Raw genomic sequence first — 23,325 nt, 5'->3', positions numbered from 1 at the left:
TTCTAGTCAACACAAGTTGATTCATTTTCCTCATTGCATTATTTTGAAAAACTGTTGTTTAAAAAAATGAGGAGATGCTGCAAGCTGAAAATACAAAAACTTGAGAAAGAAATGTGTCTTTTGTATAAGAAATATATAATCACTTAATGGACTTGTGCTTTTGACGTGCAACATTTTATCAGCTCGAGCTACTTTGCAGGTTTTAACTGCGGTGACATTTTGTAAGCCTTTGAGCTCAAAAGGAATTGGGCCAAAGGTTTTCTTTTACTGATAAGCTTGATGGCACTGGACTGTGGGAGTACTCCACTAACTAATTATTTGAAGCCCCTTTTCAGATTAGGCTCGTCGTGTTGAGCTTGTAGACAGTTCCATAGCAGACAATCAGACAATATAGTAATAACCAAAGTGCCAATATTTGCTCAAATCCACTGTAACACCTCACGTAACAAAAGTATAGAAAGCTCTAATTCTCAGTCCAATCCCACGCCGCATGCTCCGATAAACACTGATAGTACCTCCACAATGGATGCTGTCTTTACTCTGGTAATTAGGCAGAGTTTTGGATTAGTGCTTGCTCACCCCAGTACCCCTGCAATTCCATCTGGATTCAATTATTCCCCTCCCATGTCGTTGGTCATTTGGGTTCTTTAGGACTTGTGGCCAAGAGAGGATTGCTAGAAAGGATTTGAGCTGCTAAAAACGAAAAAAAAAAAATTGCCTTAATTTATTTTAGTTGTACTTGGTATACCTGTTCATTAACATAGCCGGTTCAATAAAAAGGCAACATTAAAAGCTTGATATAACAAGAACAACAAACAATATTTATTGTGGCAACCAACGGTTTGTCATGTTTGCACCACCGTAGCTCTGCCCGTGGTGCGCCATCACTAAATGATCTATTTCCCAACTTCTGACATATGTAAGGCGCACTCAACTATAAGGCGCTTTATGCGAAACAACGGAGTCAGGGAGAAGTCTTTCAGTCGGTCTGACTTTAATAAATGGGTTCACAGTAATTCTAATTTTTGTTTTTGACATGCTACACGTTAGCCACATTAGCATAATCACAATTCTTGTAACTCCCAACACTGTTTGCAACACAAAAAACAGACTGATACCGCTTAAAAACGACACTGTATTTAGGTTAACTTCCAGCCTTGTTGGTATCAGATAAAAAATTAAAAAACGCAGTTCGACACCTTTACACATTAACCATGTTGGCGTATTTACAATACCACCCTGTGTTGCTTGCTACTTTTAAAAATAAAGAAATAAATAAAAACATACTGATAAACCTAAAACAAACGTTGCTGTAACTACGCTAACCCACCCGTTTGTAACAATTTTTTTTAAAAATGGACTCTGACACCGCTAAACGTTAGCTGTGTTAGCACATTCAGAATAGCAAACAACCTTGTTTGTAATTCGTAAAAAAAAGCAGACTGACATTTTGACAGAGCACCCTGTATCTCTCAAAATCACTTCAACATCAGTTAACAAAACCAGAAATAATCCATAATTAAGGCTCTCCTGATTAGAAGGGGCCCAATCGTTTTTTGAGGCTCAATTGTGGCTTTAAGTACGAAACATACAGTTATCTAAAACATATACATATACTTTGCCTCAGCGGTATTTATTTCTAAACTATGTAAAAGCTCACTAAATAATAATAACTCAGTGAATAAAAATTATGTGTATGTAATGCCAAGAGTCTCTCCACAGCTCAAGGCTCTCTTTAACATGTCTCTCTGAAAGCTTTCTTTTTTTCAAGCCTTTTCACTATTATGGGAAAATGTTTGTTTTGCATTTTTTTACTAGCTTTCTTTTACATTAAATACGTTCATTAGCTTGATTCATGCTGCTCTTACAAAGTACCCTCTGAGTTGGCTGTTTCCTTCCAAATATATTGTCCCTAATCAATACTATATCAATACTATGTCCTGTATTTTATGTGATCGCAACCCTTTTATTGCATTTGTTTAATGACTAACTTGTTTTTCTGTGTTCTGTTTGTCTTACAGGTGCAACGTTAGCATCACAAACAGGTAAGATAGCATCCAGTCGATCTTCTTTTCCGATGGGGTGACATGGGTCTCCGCCGCTGTGTGTATCCATGTGCACTTTCAGTCTTTGTTAATGAGATCAAAAGCATTTCTGGGAATTGTTGTTGTTGATTCGAAATTGTCAGTCTGTGTTTCTGCTGCAGAACAATTTATTTGATTACATAGTCAATCACTCACACCCGCTGATGCTAAATTATCCTGCAATGACAGGAAGCTCCCAGTATGTGTTTATAGCATGCATGTCTAAATGTTTGGACTAATCAGAACTCTGTTGAGACACCTCCGCTCTTTTGCGTGTGTGGTAAGGGAAGGGTTTAGATTGTTGATCATCAGGAAAAGCCAAAAAGTGTAGTGGGCCAGCGATTCTTAGGGGACGTACATGCAGTCTGTTTTGATTTCCTGTGATGGTGGGGCAAGACAGGCAAACTGTTGTTTTTTTTCAAGTGGCAGCCTGTAGGAGGATGCATAGCCCTTGCCCTTGACTCTAGTTACAGAAACCGCAGTAATGTCAGAGGGCGTGTCTTGCTCTATGATTGCAAAGTGGAGGCACACAATCAAGGAAAATAAATTCCTACTGATTTTGTCTAAACCTTTCTTACAGGCTTTTTAGGTTGTTAAAACTTATTTCCTGCTGTCAGCTCAACTGAAGGCCAAAGTATTTCCGATCATCTAAATTAGGTATAGCATTTATATGCTTTTGAGGTAAAAAAATAAAATAAAATAAGACATCTCCTGTGCCTTTTTAAAAATTCCACTACTTCAAATCTGTAAAAGTTGCTAATATGACAAAGTGCATCTGTTTGACAGGCTATACGCTAGTACACACCGCAGAAAACCAATGCATGTAATGACCATGAGTTGTACAGTGCTGTCAAACTGGCGTATAAAAGTAAGTGATGCCAGTTGCCGAAGCCTCACTCTGATGAATGCTTAGGGCAGGCAGAGGCTGACACGGTGTACATCATACCTCCACAGCTGCAGTGTTAAACATTTCTCAGTGAAAGGCAGAACGTACGGTCGGTATCTCTGTCGAAGATGCTGTCTTTTTTGTCTGAGTTCTAGATGATGCTCTTTGTGGAAAAATGTCTCTTTTGTGTTGGAAAACCTGCTGAAACCGTTGTTGTGTTTTGATCAAGTGCTGTGCAATAGACACATTCACAGCTATCTATAGTATTTTGATGCTACTGTAGAGCCATGAAGCCAACCATATGATAGAATAAAGGTGTGTGTTGTGAGACTACCATGCAGGCCTTTTCTCAGTCTTAAGCATTAAAGACGTTGTAAAGAAAACATTTGTGTTCTTACCATCAAGCTACAATCTGAATGAAAGCCCTGCTCAGCACAGCTGTACTGTGTTTTTTTACTTCATTTTTTAATTAGCAATTAGCTACTACCACTGTTTTTTGTGCTTTTTCAGAATAGGAATCAACTGGCACAAGTACTGAAGCTAGCCAGTTCAGAACCGCTGCAAAGTTGGTCAGTAACCAAAGGCATATTCTCATAGTCCCTACTCTTCCTTGCTCTACACTGCTTTTGACTAGGGCACGGTTGCAGCATCATTAGATTTCAGGGCATTGATTGGCCAACGAGTGACATCATACATGTGTCAGTTGTTCATAGTCTGGAGAATGGGTCTAAAATTCAGAAACAGAAATGACCCCAGGGAGACTCCTAAGGCCGCATAAAAAAAATAAAAAAAATAAAAAACATATCAACCAGAACAGTCTGCATAGGTTTTAACCCTTTGATTTCACCATTTAATTGAAAGCTGGGTAACTTAGTTGGTTAAGTGCAGGACTGGCACATGGGAAATCTGGGTTTTGCTCCCAGGAGGTGCAGTGAGATTCATTCAGTGTGGGTCGTTGGGCAAGACCCTTTGCGCTACTGCCTGAATATGTAACCACTAGGGGGACCAAAGTCTAGGTCCCGCTGTGCTAGTTCCCAGCCCGGATAAAATACAAGATTGTGTCAGGAAGGTCATCTGGCGTAAATATATCTCCCAAACCACCAATGAGAAGCATTAATATCTGATATGCTATGGCGATCGCTGACGGGATATATCGAACATTCTTATAACTTGTGCTCAAAAATCGGTTTTGATCTATCACCAGCTAACCCTCAACTAAAGATTTTGATTTATAATGCTTCATGCAACCATCTCTACTTTGTAAGTCCTTACTTTGTTGTTCTCCATTTTTTGCTTTGCATACTGACCATGATCTACTTCTATTAAGGTTCGCTCAGCAAAGCTTAGTGCTCATTGTTTTGATTGCATTTAAGACAAATATAATGCAGCTTTTTAATCAGCTTTTTTTATAATTTAAAACCGCTGACGTTTTGCTTATGTGGACACAAGCAGTGACTGAAATAAACAAGCTGAGTTTTTGAAATACAAACTATAGCTGTGAACACATAAAACAGGCACTTACCTTGGAGAACTTGTGAAACTATTAACCTCTGGAAGAAGAAATTACATTTTTTAAATGCTTCTCACATTTTATAAAGCAAACGCTAAATGAAGATCCAAAATGTGGCGTTACGCTTCCAAAACAAGACCACATGGAGGGCTTATTAGCTGGTGCGGTACACAAGACTTAACCGTTTACATGCTTTTCTTATAATTTGTACAGTTTGTAATGAAAGTAAACCAAAAGTAATGGCATGAACAGTTTACATGTTGTGATCAGTTGTTGATTGGGTTAAACGTTAGCCTTCAGAGTTTCTGGATTTTATGTATATAAATATGAAAGAGTGTTGATTGCTTTTAAAATGTAGATGGAGACATCATCTCCCTATATGTTTCTATAAGGCAGCAAAACATTTTTGCCTGAAATATTTTGTTAATGCCATCTTTGAAGAGCTTTAGGAACCTATGTTATCTGGCTTTTGTACAAACTATTTAGGTCATAACAGTAAATTTAATGACTTCTTTGTTTTGTAAACAAAGTCTAGTCTATGGGCCTTACTCTGAGACTCAGCCAGAGCAGACTTGACTAAAACACAAAAGGGTAAAAAGTTGTTGTTTAATAAGGTGAGATATCAAACATTTTTTCAACACCAACCAGTTGGACAGGAAAGTAAGTTTCAAATTTAGAAGACAACAATCCCAACTGGAGAAATGTAGTTGTAAAACTCACATTGGAAGAAGATACATTTTATGTAAGATTAAAATGTTGAAATAAGAGAAAATGCAAAAGTTCTTTTAGCATTCTAGCTTGCTGTATTTTCCGGACTAAAAGGCGTACCAGATAATAAGGCACACCTCCAATAAATTGTCGATTATAGAAATAATGTCATATATAGGGCACACTGAAACATGAGACGCATTAGGTGAGACAAATGAATCACAGATAAGTCAGTCAGTCAGTCAGTCTTTATTTATTAACTGGGTTCAAGTAACTGGGGCCGTTCCCTGTTGTACTTTGTATTGTATTCTAGTGTGGATTGAAAATGACTCTTGGTTGGTTGGTTTTGACACAGAATTCAAACAGCCAACAGCTGTCCCAACCTCCATTTTTTCCCCAGCCATGGCCTGCGGCAGTCCACATGCATTTCCATCAGCAAATGCTACGTGGTGAGTTCACGCATCATGAGTTTAAGTACCATCAAGTACCATATTGACAAAAATACAGGTGCAGGAGTTAACAAAGTACCTATTGAACCTATTGGAGGAATTGAACTACTCGAGACAAAAGATTAGCTACATTCACAGTAACTCCAGAACTTGCTTTTAATGTTACCACTATATGTAGCCACAAGGGGCTGGTTTTCCCTGTTCCGTTTCCCAGCCCAGAAAAGTTACAGGGTTGTGTCAGGAAGGGCATCCAGCGTAAAAAGTCTCTGCCAGACTACCTGTGGAAATCAGTGAAAGCTAAGTAGCTGTGGCGACCCCTGACGGGATATGCCGAGAGGTGAACAGCAACAACTTTAGAGACAATAGAAGCATTTGCATATTTATCTACAACTCCCAACCTTGTCTGCAAAAACGAAAAAAAAAATAAATAAAAAAGAAAAGACTGATACTGAATTTCCCCAAATTGTTAATAACCTGTAAAAAAATAAATAGTCAGACACAGCTACACGTTAGGTGTGTTAGCATGTTCCGACTAACACCAAACCTTGTTTTAAACACATAAAAAATTATTGATACTGCTAAAACAAAGGTTACTAACTCCCAACCTTGTTAGTAACATGTAAAAAAAAAAGAAAACACATTCTAACTTAGCTAAATATTAGCTGCATTAGCGTATTTACAATACCTGTAACTCCCAAATTGTTTGCCACACGAAATAAAATCGACTGATACTGCTAAAACAAACATTAATGTGACTACGTTGACTTCCAACCTTTCTAATAACACGTAAAAAACACACACATTCCAACACTGCTACACTTTAGGCGTGTTAACATTTTCACAGTAACACCCAACTTGTTTGTAAGACATAAAAAAAGTGATGCAGCTAAAACAAACGCTACTGTGACTATGCTAACTTCCAACCCTGTTAATAACACATAAAAAACACAGTCGAACATTGCAACACATTAGCTGCGTTAGCTTATTAACAATACCTGTAACTACATACCTTTTTTGCAACATGTAAAAAAACAGACTGATACCGCTAAAACAAACATTACTGTGACTGAGCTAACTCCATGCCCACACGTAACAACAACAAAAATAAAACAGTCTAACATCGCTACAGATTAGCTATGTTAGCGTATTCATAATAACACCAAACCTGGTTTGTGACATGTAAAAAATACAGACTGACATTTTGACAAAGCGCCATGTATCTATTGCTTTGACATCAGTAAAAACAAACAGAATAACCCAAGAATAATATTTTTAGGGGAAAAAAATATATATTTCTAAAGGCGCCTTATAGCGCAGAAAATACGGTATTCAGAATAACCTTTAACTGTCGTTTTAGAATCATGATTAATACAAGACCTCATTATGCTTTGACCTTATTCTTTAGCTCTCCACTTGCGTGGAACATCCCTACTGTCTGCACTCTGCCATGACATCTTTTATCCAACACTTCGCCGCCCCCTTAAACTCCTCCTCCCACTGTGCTGCCAAATGAAGTATATTTATGGCACCTGTGCTGGAAAAACAGTCTCCAGGAGACGTCCCTCTAATTTCATTTTCAAAATGCCAGCAATAAATTTATCAAATGGGCTGAATCGAATCAGAGTCACACGCAGTGCCATCCGTCATGGGCTGTCCCTGAGGGAACTGTGGGCGTACTTAAACCAGCCAAAAATCTCTGCTGGCAGGAGCAAAAGACTGAGTGCTAAGAGGGGAGGGGGTCCTGCAGGAGAAACTAGATGAATGTACTGGAGAAATATGCTGAGAACAAGGACACTTGTGCATATCTTTATGTGCTGAGGTGCATATGCGCAGGCATAAATTAACGTGTCCATAAGTGGGGAGGCATATGTGTGCACAGAGGTCAGAGCAAATTTTTGAATACATTAGAAAACCTCATGCTGGAATTTCAGGCAGGCACTTTGACTGTCAGGGTTCCACAGAAGTAATTGATTCATTTCTACGTTGGTGAATTGATTGTTGTTTTTTTTTTGGTCTTTCCTTCTCAGTGCGAACACCACTTTGAGCTTCATGCCGTTTCCTACTTGTGAAAATTCCAGGTTCACACGCCCCATGCCCCGCTACCGTTCTCCAACTCCCTCCTCATCCCTTTAAATGCCCCCGTCCCTGCTTTGCTTTTGTTTCCTCTCTGTCTCTTTCCTTTCACTCACCCTCCTCCCATTTCATCCCTGTGCTGAATTAACCAGGCATAAGTGCAGGTAAAGCAGTTTGGAGCTAACAGCTCTAATGAAGTCAAGCCCTGTATTCCTCTGACAGGGATCAGTGGTGCTGCGCTGTGAAGTCTGTCAGCATTTAATGATTAGATGAAACATTCAGACACCTGCTAGGAGCAGACAGGCTTGCTGTTATATGGTAATACTCAGCTTTTGGTGTTTTCTTTTATTTATTTTTTAACAAAATCCAAAAACATTTATGGGTGCATACTTTCAAATGTGCATCCATACAATATTCCCTCTCTGTAGAGGTTGTGATATATGACTCGAGATGCATTTATGGGCAGAAATGTAACAGGAAAATAAGAATGAAAAAGAGACTTACCCCTATCTTTGATGAGCCAACAGTGAATAACTGCATAAACCCCATTCAGGATTCCATAATCTGTGATTTTTTTTTACTACAACTTTGACAAATAACAATGAGTCAAAAGGGCCTGCATCTCAAAAAGCTTTTTGAACATTTTTAAGACTAATCTCTGATTCATTAGAAATCCTGTTAGATGAATTAGTCCTATATGTGCCCACGCATTGCAGCTCAATGCGTGTTCATTTTATTTACTTATTTATTTTTTGTTCTGCTACTATGTTAGTAAGTGCACAGATTTTCTGGTGTCTTTTTAAAAACCTGATCTCAAAAGGGGAACAGCCTGGTCAATAAGATGTCTGTTTGTTAGAGTAAGGGGGTGTTTTCGCCCCATTAGTCGCACGTGATAATTTACCTGTCAACCTCTTGAGGATGTGACACCCTCCCGACTTAACTGCATGTGTTCTTGAATGGCTTCCTTTCCACTGTACTATTTTAAATTCTTGCAGATTTCTGCCTGGTGACATTTGCAGGGTTTTTTTTTTTTGTTTACTTTCAACACTAATTCTTCAGGTCTTCTAAAATTGTCTTGTCATCGAAAGTCAGAGAATTGTATCACTGAAAGTAAACTAAATACGCATGCATTTCTGGATGTGCACAGCCACTAGTTAAGCCTCTTCTGTACCAAATGTGTACCAAAGTATTATCTAAGTTGATTTGAAAGGGTAACTTTGTGAAGACATGAAGTGCTTTCAAGCTGAAAGTTCAAAAATAAAATAAAATAGCCCACTTATCTTGAATTTAGACACACTCAAAGTTCTTTAATTTCCTCAAAAATCAATAGAACTCCCTATATATAACCCTGTGGGCCTGATGTATGAATTCTGGTTGTGGATACTGAACTGGAACCAACTTTCTGTGGTGTTTGGCGCACAAAGATCTGTCAAAGTGTTTAGTACAAGTTTTGAAAACTACAAAGAATTGGATGATTGCAGCCATGAGTCAGGATTGCGGAGTGATACGTACTTTGCTTCACCATCTGAAAAGTCACGTCATGTGTTGTCTTTTAAGTGTTAAACTGAACAATATTGACGTTAATGCAAATAAAGTTGCACTTAACTGTCAAGCTTTCTGCAAAGGCTTCTTATTGTATAAAAATGAGGAAAACACGAAAAACATCATTCGCTAAAACTTACACAAAACTTGTACTTAACCCCCTCCACTGATAGACTGTATCTAGGCCCCTCTTGGCATTCTGGGTAGTGTAGTCAACTGACATCTTCTGATCGTCTTGCCTCACTTTATGTGCTTCATTATTCTTTGGACTTCATGTTACGTTATGCAATGTTTATTGTTTTGTTATTTTATTGGCCAAATTAGAGGGTTGGGGATTACCACAATGTGAAGCAATATGTATTAATATACTTTTAGCAAAGCAGACCATTTTATGTGGAAAGGTACATTCCCACTAGGGATGTAAGGTGTATCCAAGAACATTCTTAAATTCCCTTTTAGCACATGGTGTTCACACTGGACAGTTGCTACCCAATACTTGCACGTCCACCACCTACAGTTAAGATGTCAAAACGTTGCAAATCTCATAGATCTTGCTCCAGTCCACAAACTCCTATTATTAATTCCTCCTCCATGATCAATTTTCAAATGGTTGGACACCATCAATACATCACTACCAAATCCGAGTCTCTGATTGGTCAAATTTCAACCTGGTTTACCTTCCAACGAGCATTCAATGGCCGCACGTTTTGCCCAAAAATGGTCATAGGAACTTGCGTTGCAAAACTTGCGTTCCGTGTTCAAAACTATCACGGAAGCCCGAAACGCACGTTTACATCAGACTTTTTATTGAAAGTGGTCACTTGAATACGTTTTACCGAGGGAGATGTGAACACAGACGAAGAGTTGAAAATCGAAAAAGTTCGAGTAACCAACACAGTCATACTCACAAATGCAGACATCTTGGACTTTCCCTTTCCTATAAAACATAATTGGCAACTTTGTAGTCATTAAACCCATTTTCTAATCTCATTAAGTTATCCTCTGAGCAAATTGCCTTTTTTCTTGATCTTGAATGCCAGGAAAGCCAAATCATTTCTATCTATTATAATTGAGTTCTAATTCAAACTGTGCTGTTCTCACTTTCTCTGCTCAGCATTCTGCATGCAAGACAGCAAGCAGAACTGGTGGAAGGCCTCCTGTGTAGTTGTAATGGCTGAATGAGTATGTGTGAACATGCCAAGCTTTGTTTTCTGTTCCGCTCTGACTAGTTTGGACCCCCACAACTAAAACAGTGATTACTATGACCTTTATTTTATTTTATACTTTGTTGAGTTTTCACATTTGCCAGTGTGGAACTCTGAAGGAGAAAGGGGTCATTATAGACGTGATCTCACCTATATTGCATCTCTCAGACCAGCTAATAAGGTCCAACAGATATTGATTTTAAATGCCAACCGAGGACACTGTAGGCTCAGGGCAGACACCTCAAATCTCTGTGACTTAATTGGCTGAAAGTAAAGGCCTGTCTCATTGGTGCATGAGGCCATTTTTTTTTTCTGAAACAATGGACAAAGCTTCTTTTTGTCATATGAAAGGGGACAGATAATGGATTCTGTTTAGCCAAAGGAAAAGATAACCAGAGTACTACAGAATCATTCCATTTGATGTATGACTTGTTGGCGGTAAAATGCTTCCCACGACAAAAATTTGATGAAGTCAGAGGTAAGAAAAAATACTTCCCAAAGTACATTTATCACCACTTTTCGTTACCGAAATGGTGTTCTCAAACTCAGCTGCCAATTAGGTGTAAGAACAGCCTATTCCCTTGATGCATGAACTTAATTTAGTATTCTGTGTTCTGCTCAGGAGGGTGCAACACTGATTGCACCCGTGGATGGAATTTCTAGGCCATTCATACAGAAGAAAGCCGTTTCACAAATGTGCTGCAGCCCTGGACTTTCCCACATATAAGCAGGCGGGAGCAGGATGGGAGAATGCAAATGCACAAATCAGTCAAACTGGACACTTCAGCCCACTTACACCCCAGTTCAGAGGCAGTGCAATTTCTGATTGTACTCCAAATGCGGCAGAAATTTGTCTGCAGAGTGCAGCTGGGCTTTATGTTCTGCCCCTGCTCTTTTTGAGCTGTCACCTTTTTGTGTCCATAAGCTAAACAAGAGTAAAGGCCTTATTAAGGTGGACAATTTCCTTTTGTGTGCTGAAATTAATAAATAAAATAAAAAAAACATGAACAAAATCTTACTTAGGATTTTTTATCAATTTTATCAGGCATCTTGTTTTAAAAGGCCCATTCCAATGACAGTCGTGGTTATGACATGTTCTTGTGTAATTTTTCTCTTGATGGAAGACATGTAAAATAAATAATTAAGCCAAAAATTGCAATTCTGAGTGTTTCTTTGTACAAATCATTGTGATTCAGGAGCAGACGAAAAGATGCAGTTGGATAAAGCCTGTATCTGTGACGTAGAAGCTACCACGGAAGCCACAAACCCACTGCTCTGCTTCATTTCTATGCAGACAAGTAGATTCATGTACGTCTGAGCTAGCATCTGGCTTAAAACTGTACAGCGGGATAGCTTCAATATTGCTAGCTATTTTTGTTGCACCGGTAATGTGAGGTTGGGGTGTGAGGGGCTGTATGCTGGTGAGAGAGCGTTTAAACAGATAAACAGATTTTAGCAGACAGTGCGGACAGGCTTACTCCACGCAGAGGCAATATGCAGAAACTATATCCTAGAAAACGACCCAAGTTTTTGATTTTGTCTATAAATGATCATAACTTGGAACGATTTTACAATAGATCAAAAGATGATCAGAGTGGGACTTTACTACCTCTGTGTGTGGCGTTAGCTTTTGCAAAGGTTCTTTTGATTACTGGTGATAAGTATCTGTATTAGGAGCACATGGTGCACAGAGATGGTTGTGTGTCGCCCTAATACTATAGAACAAGTCCATCTATGGCAACAAGAAGTTGTTAACAAAGGACTACCTGCTCCGACTTACTCAGATGATTCATACATCTTTGTCTGTTTACTGACAACACGCCACAGTTGGGCCCGACGCCCTACAGGGCTGGCATTGCCGGGGAAGCGGGTGGCATATTGCACCCAGCAGGACGACTCATATGTAGGCCTGCGCGGCGGAGGGATTTGGCCAGCTTGGATTAGCTCAGCAGGGTGGAACAGACGTGGCAGACTGGGAGTGGAAGAAGGTCCACATCAATCTCTACTCCGTACATAGACACCTGAGAAAGTGTGACGGATCAAGCAAGTGGCGGCAGCACTGTCTTTTAAAAAAAAACTCCAAACCAAAACAATTGAAAACGACGTTACATTTTGGATTTGACATTATCTTTGAATTAGTTTTGTCTTCTTTCACCCTGCTGGATTTCTTCCATCTAAACAGAATAATAGCTATTAATTTTGAAGCCGTGCTATTCTAATATTTATTTAAATGTCCACATTGAGATAAACACATTCCACAACTCTGCAGTAGTAGTGCTAATTACACAGACTTTTTCCCTGAACTGTGCAGCACTTCTGAGAACATTGTTGCCTAAGTAAAGACATGTCACTACAGTAATGGCAGATGGGTATTATTGTGCCAAAACTATAGCAAGTTTGCTGGAATAATAATATTTTATGCACATAAACAGGAAAGAAAGCTGAGCCAATTTCCTCTTGATAGAATTTCCTTACAAACAATTGTCCTTATTCTTTGCTCAGACCTTTCAGTTATGTCAAGGTGCAAATCTTATCCACGAGTATTTAGAAACTGGAGACAAAAAACAACTTCTTCACTGACACTAAAGGAGAAAACAACAAACTACAGTCTTCTTGGATTAGTTTAGTCCATGGAAATAGATCAAATTGTTTGTGGTTCACATTTTACTGATCCCCTCAAAGTTGCTGCTCAGGAACATGATTTTAACCGCCAAGCTTTATCTTTGATGCTCAATGCGAAGCAAGGAGCCCATGGGTGCCATTCTGAGCCTTTTAGTTGGACCGAAATAGGGAATCGATCCCACAATTTTCCAGTATGGGAGCAAGAACTCCTTACTAGGTCACTAAGCTTTGTCCTCCTATAGAAATTCTCTAAAGACCTATATAAATGTTCTATTTAACACCTGTAGTGAACTTTGCAGTGCCATCCTAGAACATCCAGCTATCTCCCCAATTTATCCAAAAAACATTGCACAGGCCACAGTTTAACTCACGCCATCCCAACGTAATCAACATGACGTTCAGCATTAAAGTTCTTCAAATTGTAAAAAAGATAAAAAAGCACTTTGAATTTGAGTAAAAGTACCATTAAATGGTCAAAAAATACACAGTTACAAGATAAAGTACTAACAGAAAATCGAATCGCTTTTAAAATCCAGGATGCTTGAAGATCGTCCCGCACTATTAAGCTTTCTTAGGGAGTACGGAGGGAATTTGGACATATCCGATGTATTTTTTTTCCTTTGGAGGGCACAGAAATGAGGAGCAAAGGAGGGATTGTTGGAGTGACATATCTTGTGGTTTTGGATGGGGGCGTTAGTTATTCGGCTCGTTCAAATGACATTTCGGCCACTTGGCTGTTGTTTTCAGAAAGCCTGTGTACTTCATATAGCTCTTTCACACCACTCTAATTAACAACTTTATAGTCAGTGGGAGAAAAAATGGGCTACAGAATGACAATGGAAAAGCATACAGTTCCCAGTCCCACCCTCGGGAAAGCGGTGGCAGCTCAGAGGCGAGATGTGCCCAGAAATAATATTCCAGGCTAATTCCAAGCACAATATTCCAGCTTCCAACCATCAATAATTCATGTGAAACTCTTTGAGAAGCAAACACGGCCCAGGCTATTAAGAATTCAGACCGGCTCAATGCCGCGCAATCGCAAATATTTTACAACAGCTGACCCTTCATACACACACAGTGTGTGGCTTGTCCTCCATATGGAAATCTGATGCTCATTAGAACAAGTGAAAGGGTTTGCAGACCCATAAACACTGTTACCTGGAGCAACATGACCATGGAATTGATGCTAAAGACAGTGGCGCAAGGCAATTATGGTGACATCTGGTGCTTTGTTGAGTGTGGTGGATTGATCCTCTCTGTGAGCTTTGTGAATGTGTGCTTCATACAAATGGAATTTTACCCTTTCATGCAGACCAGAAATGCATATAGCTAAAACACTAAAGAGCCCCGTGCTTCCACTGACTTGCTCATTCTCCTGCTCTCTATCAATCGTCATTTGCTCATGAGCTTCTGCCTTTGCTTCTGCATTTGACATTTCTTTTCCTTTTGTCTGCCATGCATGGCTTTTAATGTTTCTTGGCGTTTTATTTTTTATTTTTGAATAATTCCAAGGCTACAGGAATCTTCTGGTTGTGCAGTGTGTTTATGTTGCATTTTTAACAATTCCCCAGCTCCCCAGCATGGTAATTCCCACTTGAAGCAGGTAGTTGTTTACATCTTTGCTTGATGGTTACAAAAAAGGAGGTTCGGGTGCCTTAAAACACATCCTTCCACACAAATATCAACATCCATAATTGTCCCACAGAGAAATACATCTCTTTTTATAGTCATTTCCACCTTTTTTCTGAAAAAGTGGATTGTTTTTTCAGGATTTTTTCATGATCCTTTTAATATAATAAAAAGGACTTTAGCATTTATTATTTATATGCAGAATAGACTCAGATTAATCTTATTTGAACATCTCAATGCCTATTCATGTATATACATGCAGATTAAATCTTTGTTGTAGACATACATATTTATGCATTTCTCTTGATATCTAATAGTATTTGGAAGGAATTTTCCTGGTTTTCTACATGAGGATCAGTACAGTGGCAGAGCTTTCCTCCTCCTCCGTGATCTGTGAAGTTCGGCCAGACAGTAAAGTAAATCAGTAAAAACATTCTGCAATCTCCAATACATATAAGAAATAAATTACATGGTAAAAATCTGTTAAATCTATTCTTTGGTTTTCCTTTTTTGTGTTTTTGTTTTTGGTCATAGTTGTAAGAAATTTATTGGACTATCTTAACCCTTTAATAACCTGTGCTCTTTGAACTTACATAACACTTCGACCATTTGAGCATTTAACCTTATATCAATTGTTTCTGACACTATAAAGTGTTGGATATCGGAGCAAAGCTGCTTTTCTCGTAGGAATCATCTGGTTTACAATGACTGCAAAGGTTAAATAACCTCAACACTGGAAGTTCTTTGACTCGCCTATCTACTTAACATGGCGGTTTTCATGGGAGCCACACTAAAACACATGAAACAAACAAAAGGCAAAAAAAAAAAAAAAAAAAAATTAAATGTGTCTATATAACAGTGTGTAAATAAATGCGCATTTCAGGCTTCCGTGTTCAAAGTTTCTGCAACTGTTTTCTGGCTCTACCTACAAAATGTGCAGTCATGAGGCATGGATCTTGACACCCCTGATACATCGGAATACAGCTGTGAAAAAAAAAAAAAGCCTGAAGCAAGATCAACGACATTTGCACCCTTACGACATTTTGCGCTAGGTCTCAGTAGAACAGTAGAACAAGAAAAAAAAGACCCTCCCTGCTTGTCCAATGTGAAATCCATAAATTAAATCCACGTTCAAGAACCCAAGTTTAATGCATTCTTGAATCCACAGCTTCACGGTCCCATTCACCCAAAAACACACACATTCACACTCTGATCGCAGCTCCGCCGCCTTACACAAATGCCAACCTAAAACCACCAGAAACAATCGATTCAGTGTCTTGCCCAAGGACACTTCCACACATGGGTGAGCACACAGAACCTGTGATCTTCCAATCAGAGGTCGACCATTCTTGTGGCAAAAGAGGCATAAGGTACATCTTGGCTATTATAATTGAGGGTAGAAGCAACAAGAATAAATTTAATCCTCTAAAAAAGCAGGCTTCCACCGCATAGTGACTTAAAAATCTTCTCATAATCTTGTTTCTACCATATAACTGTTTTTATCCCAGAGTCCTGCTGGAATTCTAGTTTTCCAGAAGATTAGACGTGTAATATGACCCGACCTCAAAGGGAAAGATTTCTCTTTTAACAATTGCAATGGGAAGGTTCAGCAACAGGAGTGGCTTACTGACTTCTCTTAGTTCTGATTAGAGTCAAGGAAAGGTTTATACTTCAGCCTTAAGGGCATTTTCAAATCCAACTACTTTGGTTTTCTAAGACAAGTTAATTGTCATTTCTTGTATGTTTTATTTCTTTTATAATCATTTTTGTCTTTCTATAAAGTAAAAAGCAAATATGTTCATTTTTGTGTGTTGTAAGTATGTTTGTTAGAATCCTTAAAAAGCATTTCCTTCTCTAATAAAAATGCAAAATGGAGTCAGAGGAGATTCAATAAGGCTTGAGGCCTTCCCAGTGGGTGTTATTATTGTGCCGTTTTCCTGCGGCCATCCACTTTAATGCTTTTCTCACCAATGATGCTTGACCATGCTTCAGGGCTTTGTCATAGTGTGGAGGCCAAAAATGTCAGACCCTGTTACAAAATAAGGCACCAGACATGAACTACTTCTTTGATTTCCACTTCGTCCCTCCCATGGATTTCTGGTACTGCCCCCCCCCAAACTCACTAAACCAGCAGCCCTCAGGAAAAGCTGCATGTTGAAATAGATCCTGCTTCGGATGCTCTACTCACAAGGTAATAATTTGCTGCTCAGGTTCAGATAAAGAGCTCCGTTCATTTAAGAGTGGCTCAATATTCTACCACTGAATGACACTTACCTACAGAGAGAGTGGCATGAACTTTAGGGAACGTTCACACCAGGTTTGACAACGCACGATCAACCCGCTAGTTCCTGAGAAAAGTCTATGGTAACATGAGTAAATGTGTGTTTCAGGCTTTTTAAATGCTCATTTTCTTTAAGTCTGTTTTGGGGATTTATGTAAAGTTTAACAAGCTGAACTTTGACCAATTAGGGACTCAGATTTGGTAATAATGGATAGCCGGGATTGAACCGCCGACCCTTCGAACATGGGACGACCTGCTCGACTGCCTGAGCCACTACCGCCCAGCAATGGGACCAGGACAACTGAATGAATGAATGAATGAATGAATGAATGAATGAATGAATGAATGAATGAATGAATGAATGAATGAATGGGGCCATGTATCGTCAGATTTTCAGTGACAACTTCCTGAATCAGCAAGGAAATTGAAGATGAGACGTAGCTGGATCTTTCAGCATGAGAAGGAGAAGGAGTGGCTTCATAAGAAGCATATTAAGGTCCTGAAGTGGCCTAGCCAGTCTCCAGATCTCAACCCATAGAAAATCTTTAGAGGGAGTTGAAAGTCTGTGTTGCCCAGCGACAGCCCCAAAACATCACAGCTCGAGAGGAGATCTGCATGGAGGAATGGGCCAAAATACCAGCAGTTTGTGAAAACCTTGTGAAGACTTACAGAAAACGTTTGACTGCTCTCATTGCCAACAATGGGTAAATAACAAAATATTGAGTTGAACTTCTGTTATTGGCTAAATACTTATTTTCCACCATCATTAACAAATAGATTCTTTAAAAATCTCAAAGTGATTTTTGTCTCTCATACTTGAGGTAAGATTTGCGAGATTTGGACTGCTTAAACATTTCGCACCAACCCTCTCCCAACTGTGAGGACATTTGCTAGTATTGTGTAGCAAAGGACATTTGTTATACGTAGTATAAGGGTTGACACCACAAGTCCACCCCCCCCCCCCACACACACACACACACTATATATATATATATATATATATATATATACGTTTATTTAGCTGTGCGAGGTTTCCTTGCCCACCTCATCTGACTCTTCCCCACTTGTTCTCAACTCATCAATTTACCACTCTGCCTCACTTTTTTTTGACTGTCGTTTTGCCAATTGTGTCTTTATTATCAGATTGTTTTCTTTTTCAATCTGCCCTTTCCGCTACTGTCCCTCCATTCCTCTCATCATGGTGGCATTAAAGAGTCACATTGTGCCCGTGGGACTGTGATTCTGCTAGGTAGTGTGTAGATCATATATCGTCTGGACAGATATGTAATAGTGGTGGGATGGAGGGGAGAAAAGGGGGGACGGTGGGGGATCTTAGGAGGCATGAGAATCAATTTCATAGGGAATCACCAGCGCAAAGACGCTGAACCGCAATCCCTCTCCTCTTACTCTCTTTTTCTCTCCATCTTCATTTTGCCCACTCTCCTGACTCTAATCCACCTGACTACTCCAATGGATTCATTTACTTTATACTCTAGCATTATACTAGCTGAGCAACAGCATAGAAATCCCTTCACAAATTACGGCTGATTTACACTTTGTTTCGTTGCGTTAACACAAAAAAAAATAGAATGTTCATTAAAAAAACGGAATGTTTACATCGCCTCCATCATGTCTGAGACATCTGTCCCTTCGCACCGTAACGTAAGCTTTACGCAGGAGATCTATTTCAAGTCATTTGTCACGTCAAGTCACAGCAAAAAAACAGAGAGCCAGAAACAGGTCCGGGTTTCAAAATAAAAACTTCCTTCGTACTTTCAAAATAAAGCTTCCTAAAATTGTGTTTTATTTTTGAGGTGATGTGCCCACGTGGTAACAGAGGTTAACGGCGCGGATATCATCATCAAATTTAATTTTGGAAGTACAAAAACATCATTTATGACCCTAAAACAAGCATTTTACGAGGACTTAGTGATGGGAGAGGGCATGGGGCATGACGAAGCGAGACGAACTGCTCAACGCAGGGGTGGCAGGACAAACCACTCCTCTAGGAGTCAGGGGGAGGGGGGCGAACCGTTGACTCAACGGAGACGATGTACAGTAACTGTTGTGAGACGGACTGCCCACGCAATGCAACAGAGATGCACTGCTGATTGTAGTTCCTGCGTCACTCTTAGTAGCTATATCTAACTGCATTTTTTGTTTGCACCTGATCTACAAAGAAGAAATACTCAGAAATGCAATTTTAAGCTTAATTTTTTTTTTTAATTTTCATTTGTCCTCCATTATGAGAAAAATGCCACAAGAACACGTTGAAAACAACAAAAAACACCATTGTCTGAGTGGATCTTTAAGTCAATCTTGATTCGAGAGTTAGAACTGCAAAATAAAGATCTTTCTTTTTAATCTCAAAATAAAAGCTCTCAGATTACAGAATCGTTCCACTGAAGCAAAGCACAAGGGAGACGGCCATATTCCAAGAGAGCCGGTGGAAACAAACATCAGGTATTTTAGCCAGCTGTTAAATGAGGCAGTCAAAACAGCCTAACATGCGTGTGCGTGGCACCTGCGCCAGCAAAGGCGTGCATGCTAATGTCGGTAATGGCGTGACCATCAACCGCAGGTTCCACTTCATGAACTGAAACGAATGACTATTGTCCAACTAACACACACCATTTGACCTGGCACGCCGCTGGAGACGCCGACGTGGGAGACAAGAAGAATTGGCCATCAATCAAAAGCGCGGATGGTCAAACGCTCTCATCGTGTAGTAGTAATGTTCAGTGAATTGATTACGGAATGATGAGGTGGTGTAAAATGCCGCGGCTCACGCATTTACAGCAGACCCAGCATCTTTTTTTTTTTTATTTATAGCAGCCATAAAATGTTTGAGCAGATGTTAACTTCTCCATACAATGAGCCAAGTAAGAGGGTTAGAATACTTAACACAAAAAAAAAGGAAAAAGAGAAAGATAGATTGAAAGACTGAAAGCAAAGGGAGGGGGGGTTCTGCCAAGTGAGTTTTCCGCTTTAGCAGAACAGAAATGATGCATATCTTCACAGTATGCCCTTTAATTGGTACTATTAATATCAGTTAAAGTTTTAATACCTATTTATTAAAACTTTTAACATTTTTTTAAGGCCTAATGTGAATAGAATTATGGATCTCAGTGGCTCTGCTCTATAAAAAGGCTCAGTCATACATTATTAATGCATCCACCACTTCATCCGCAAGATCTCACTCCTACAAGATTTGTTAAGAAAGAAATGGCCCAAAGGTCTAATATTAGGATGGATTTTCACCATTATCCTCTACATGTGAGTTCCAAATTGGTTGAAATACTTCGTTAAAACTGTAAACGCCACCTCTGAATTGGTGGAAGTTCACACACGGGATGTGAAGAACGATCTTTTCTTCCAACTGTTTATGAATAAAATGTAAATAGAGTATGACTTCGAACGAAAGCAAAAATGTGTTTTCCTGTTTGTATTACTGAAGCCCCTCCCCGTTTAACCCTTGTGCTATCCTATGGGGTCCAGATGACCCCCACCCTTACATTGATGTGTTATCCCTACCATGACAAAGGTGGATAAAGGTGAAGAGGATTTCATTTAATCCATGGACACCAGTGAAGATCACAAATCATTGAGAAAAAAAAGATGCAGCGCACTGTCTAGTGGGGTCATCTGGACCCCACAAGATAGCACAAGGGTTAAAGACCTAAATCCAGTGATCTTTTAATTATAATTATATAATTTTGGGTAAAATCAACAAACCTATGTCGTTTCCTTGCATAGTTTCTGCAGAGCGGCAGGAGTTCGTAAAACATTTGCCTCTGAGTGTGGAACTTTGGGCAAGCCTGCCCCCACTTCTCGTCACCCACTACGCTCTCCAACTAGCTCAAAGCCGTTCATGACCCCAACCTAACATCGCAAACAAAAAGGGCGAGCAATATCAGAGCTATCCAGTCGTACAGTTTGGAGCCAGATGCCAACTCGGATGAGGAAAACAAAGACGTACATGGATCTAGTCAACTATAAGCATCAGGAGGGAGCTTGTGGGTCGCCCATTGTATCTTAATTTTCTATAACATATGTCCACCAAAAACACAATTTTTAACAGGTTGGATCTTTAACGTCATTTCTACTTGAAGGTATAGAAAGAACAAAGGAAATACTTTATAAACCCAAAGTGTTTTCTCTAGGTATATGAGTGGATTGGGATTAAAGCTTTCTGGTTTCTCTTTATTTTGGTTTATCTTAATTCTGGTTTCTCTTTATTTTAATCACTTATTTATTATCCACTGGTGTTTGTCTTTGTGTATTTTATTGCGCGGGGCTAATTGAATGTATTTTATTGTATTTTATTGCATTTGTTTTTGTTTTTATGTACAGCACCTTGAGCTGTCTTCTCGTCATGAAAGGTGCTATATAAATAAAATTAATTTAATTTAATTTAAAGTATGCTCTCGATTTTTTCTCCATTACTTTTACAGGCAGTGAAATCCAGGTTGTCCATAATATGCCAAGCAGCCTTGAGGTTCATATGAAAAAATTCACAATCCTGGGAAAAGATCAGCAGGGTCATATATATCTTTTAAAAAACTCTTTAGGTAGATGAAATAGTTGATTTTTTCAGATCATCATCATTTTTTCTTTTTCTGTCAAGGGGTTGTGTCAGTATTTTTTTCTTACTATGGCAACTCAAGCAGAGTTTGTTTTCGCTCTGTCAAATGGCAAAAAAAAAACAAAAAAAAAAAAAAAAAACGACAAATTATTTATTCATAAAAAGGAAATGACACTTTTATATTTCCTTTTCTTTTTAATCCCCTCTTTGTGCTTCACTGTTGGTCCCTGCATCTGCAACTCCTCATGGTTTCGGATAGCGCAAAATAAAGATTGTATAATTAAATATTAACAGCCTGCTGATGAGGGGGTTGAGAGCGAGGGTGGAAAGAGGAGCAGATCCTCTGAATCCTCTGGCCTACTTTAGCAGTTAATGTCCACTGGGAATTATTCATGTTCCGGCTAACCTGCAGTGGTGTGGCAGTGAGCTGTGCCAAAGTAGCCCAGAGTGAACCAGGGTCAATCAGCATTAATAGAAAGCCTATTGGGATATTAGAATTCCAGGGTGGAGCAAAGCTTTCATATTTAATCAGATGCTGCTTAAAGGACCAGAACCTACTGCTGAAACTTAAAGTTGTGGAAATGCAGGGTCAATAATAGAAGCGTATTATATTCATTTGGGGAAAACAAACTGTGTTTTTAATTTGATTTTTTTTTCCATGTTTTTCATGGTTTTCTTTTTTTAATGAACAACAAAAGCAAAGAACTACAAGCAGGTTGGGCTTGAACCTCATCTGTTAAAGAAAACTATAAGATGAGCTGCAGTTAGAAGTTTAAAAGCCACGTCACATGGACAAAAGTAATCGGAATGAACGCCTGATCAGAATAAAAATGCGTCATGTGAACACACAGTTTGGAAAACTGCCCCCCGGTCGTGGTGCATGTATACAATTTCTTCCAATTGCGGGTCACTATTGCTCTGGCGTTTATGTCATGCATAGACAGTGTGGCGCTCCAGAGAAGGCTATGAAGCGCGGACAGAACCGGTTGGCTGCTCTGCGTGAGCAATCTCAAACAACGTAAGAATGATCTTGGATTTTTGTTTTAAATTTATCTTAAAAAATTGAATACAATATTAAAAATTACCTTAACAAACAAAAGCAAAATAACATTATATTGAAAAACAAAGCAAAAAAACAAAACAAAAAAAACATTCTTTGGAAAACTATGAAAATAATTATTAAGAAAAAAGAACTAACAATATACTGAAAAACAAATAAATCTATAGTTTTGTAGTTCTTAAAAAATAGCATCAAAAACACACAAAAAATTGAACAAAAACACCCTTTTTTGAATTGATTGCAATCAATTCCCTAGCAAAATAAATAGCAGCTAACGTCCTGTTTTCTTCATTGGATTCCACAGTGAATTCTCGTTAAACATGTAAACAACAGAACATGTCTGCATTATTACTTTTTCATCATTTGGGCCCCGGATCCTCTATCTACAGATGCATTTTGGAAAAAAAAAAAAAAGCTACAGCTGACAACTCCAGTCCACATTAACAGCAGAAGAAAGAATGAAAAAAAGAAAACCCTCCTGAGGGACAGTGCTTACTTCAGCTCTGATGTTTGTTGAGGCACTAAGATACACAAGTCCTCATAATCTCAACAATTAGACTTGATTAAACTGGGTTTATGTGGTGTATTCACAGCATGAGAGAGCAATGCCAGCCATTTGCTGTGGTCCCCACACTGTTATGTGCTCAAAGATGAGATTTTAGTCTCTTAAGCTCAAGGAACATAAAAAAAG

The 23,325-nt window shown here is 39.0% G+C and overlaps 1 protein-coding gene across 1 annotated transcript in view; it reads left to right on the top strand.

Annotated features, from left to right (window-relative positions):
- The window catches only part of LOC101175079 (cadherin-4), a 334,935-nt gene that overhangs the window by 149,692 nt on the left and 161,918 nt on the right, over positions 1-23,325 (top strand). Inside the window, exon 3 of the mRNA XM_023957138.1 lies at positions 2,022-2,045. Coding sequence (XP_023812906.1) covers positions 2,022-2,045 — 24 coding nt within the window. The remainder of the gene's footprint in view (positions 1-2,021; positions 2,046-23,325) is intronic.

Source organism: Oryzias latipes, chromosome 7, assembly GCF_002234675.1.
Source record: "Oryzias latipes chromosome 7, ASM223467v1".
Classification (NCBI taxonomy): Eukaryota; Metazoa; Chordata; class Actinopteri; order Beloniformes; family Adrianichthyidae; genus Oryzias; species Oryzias latipes.
This window is presented reverse-complemented; position numbering and strand designations above follow the sequence as displayed.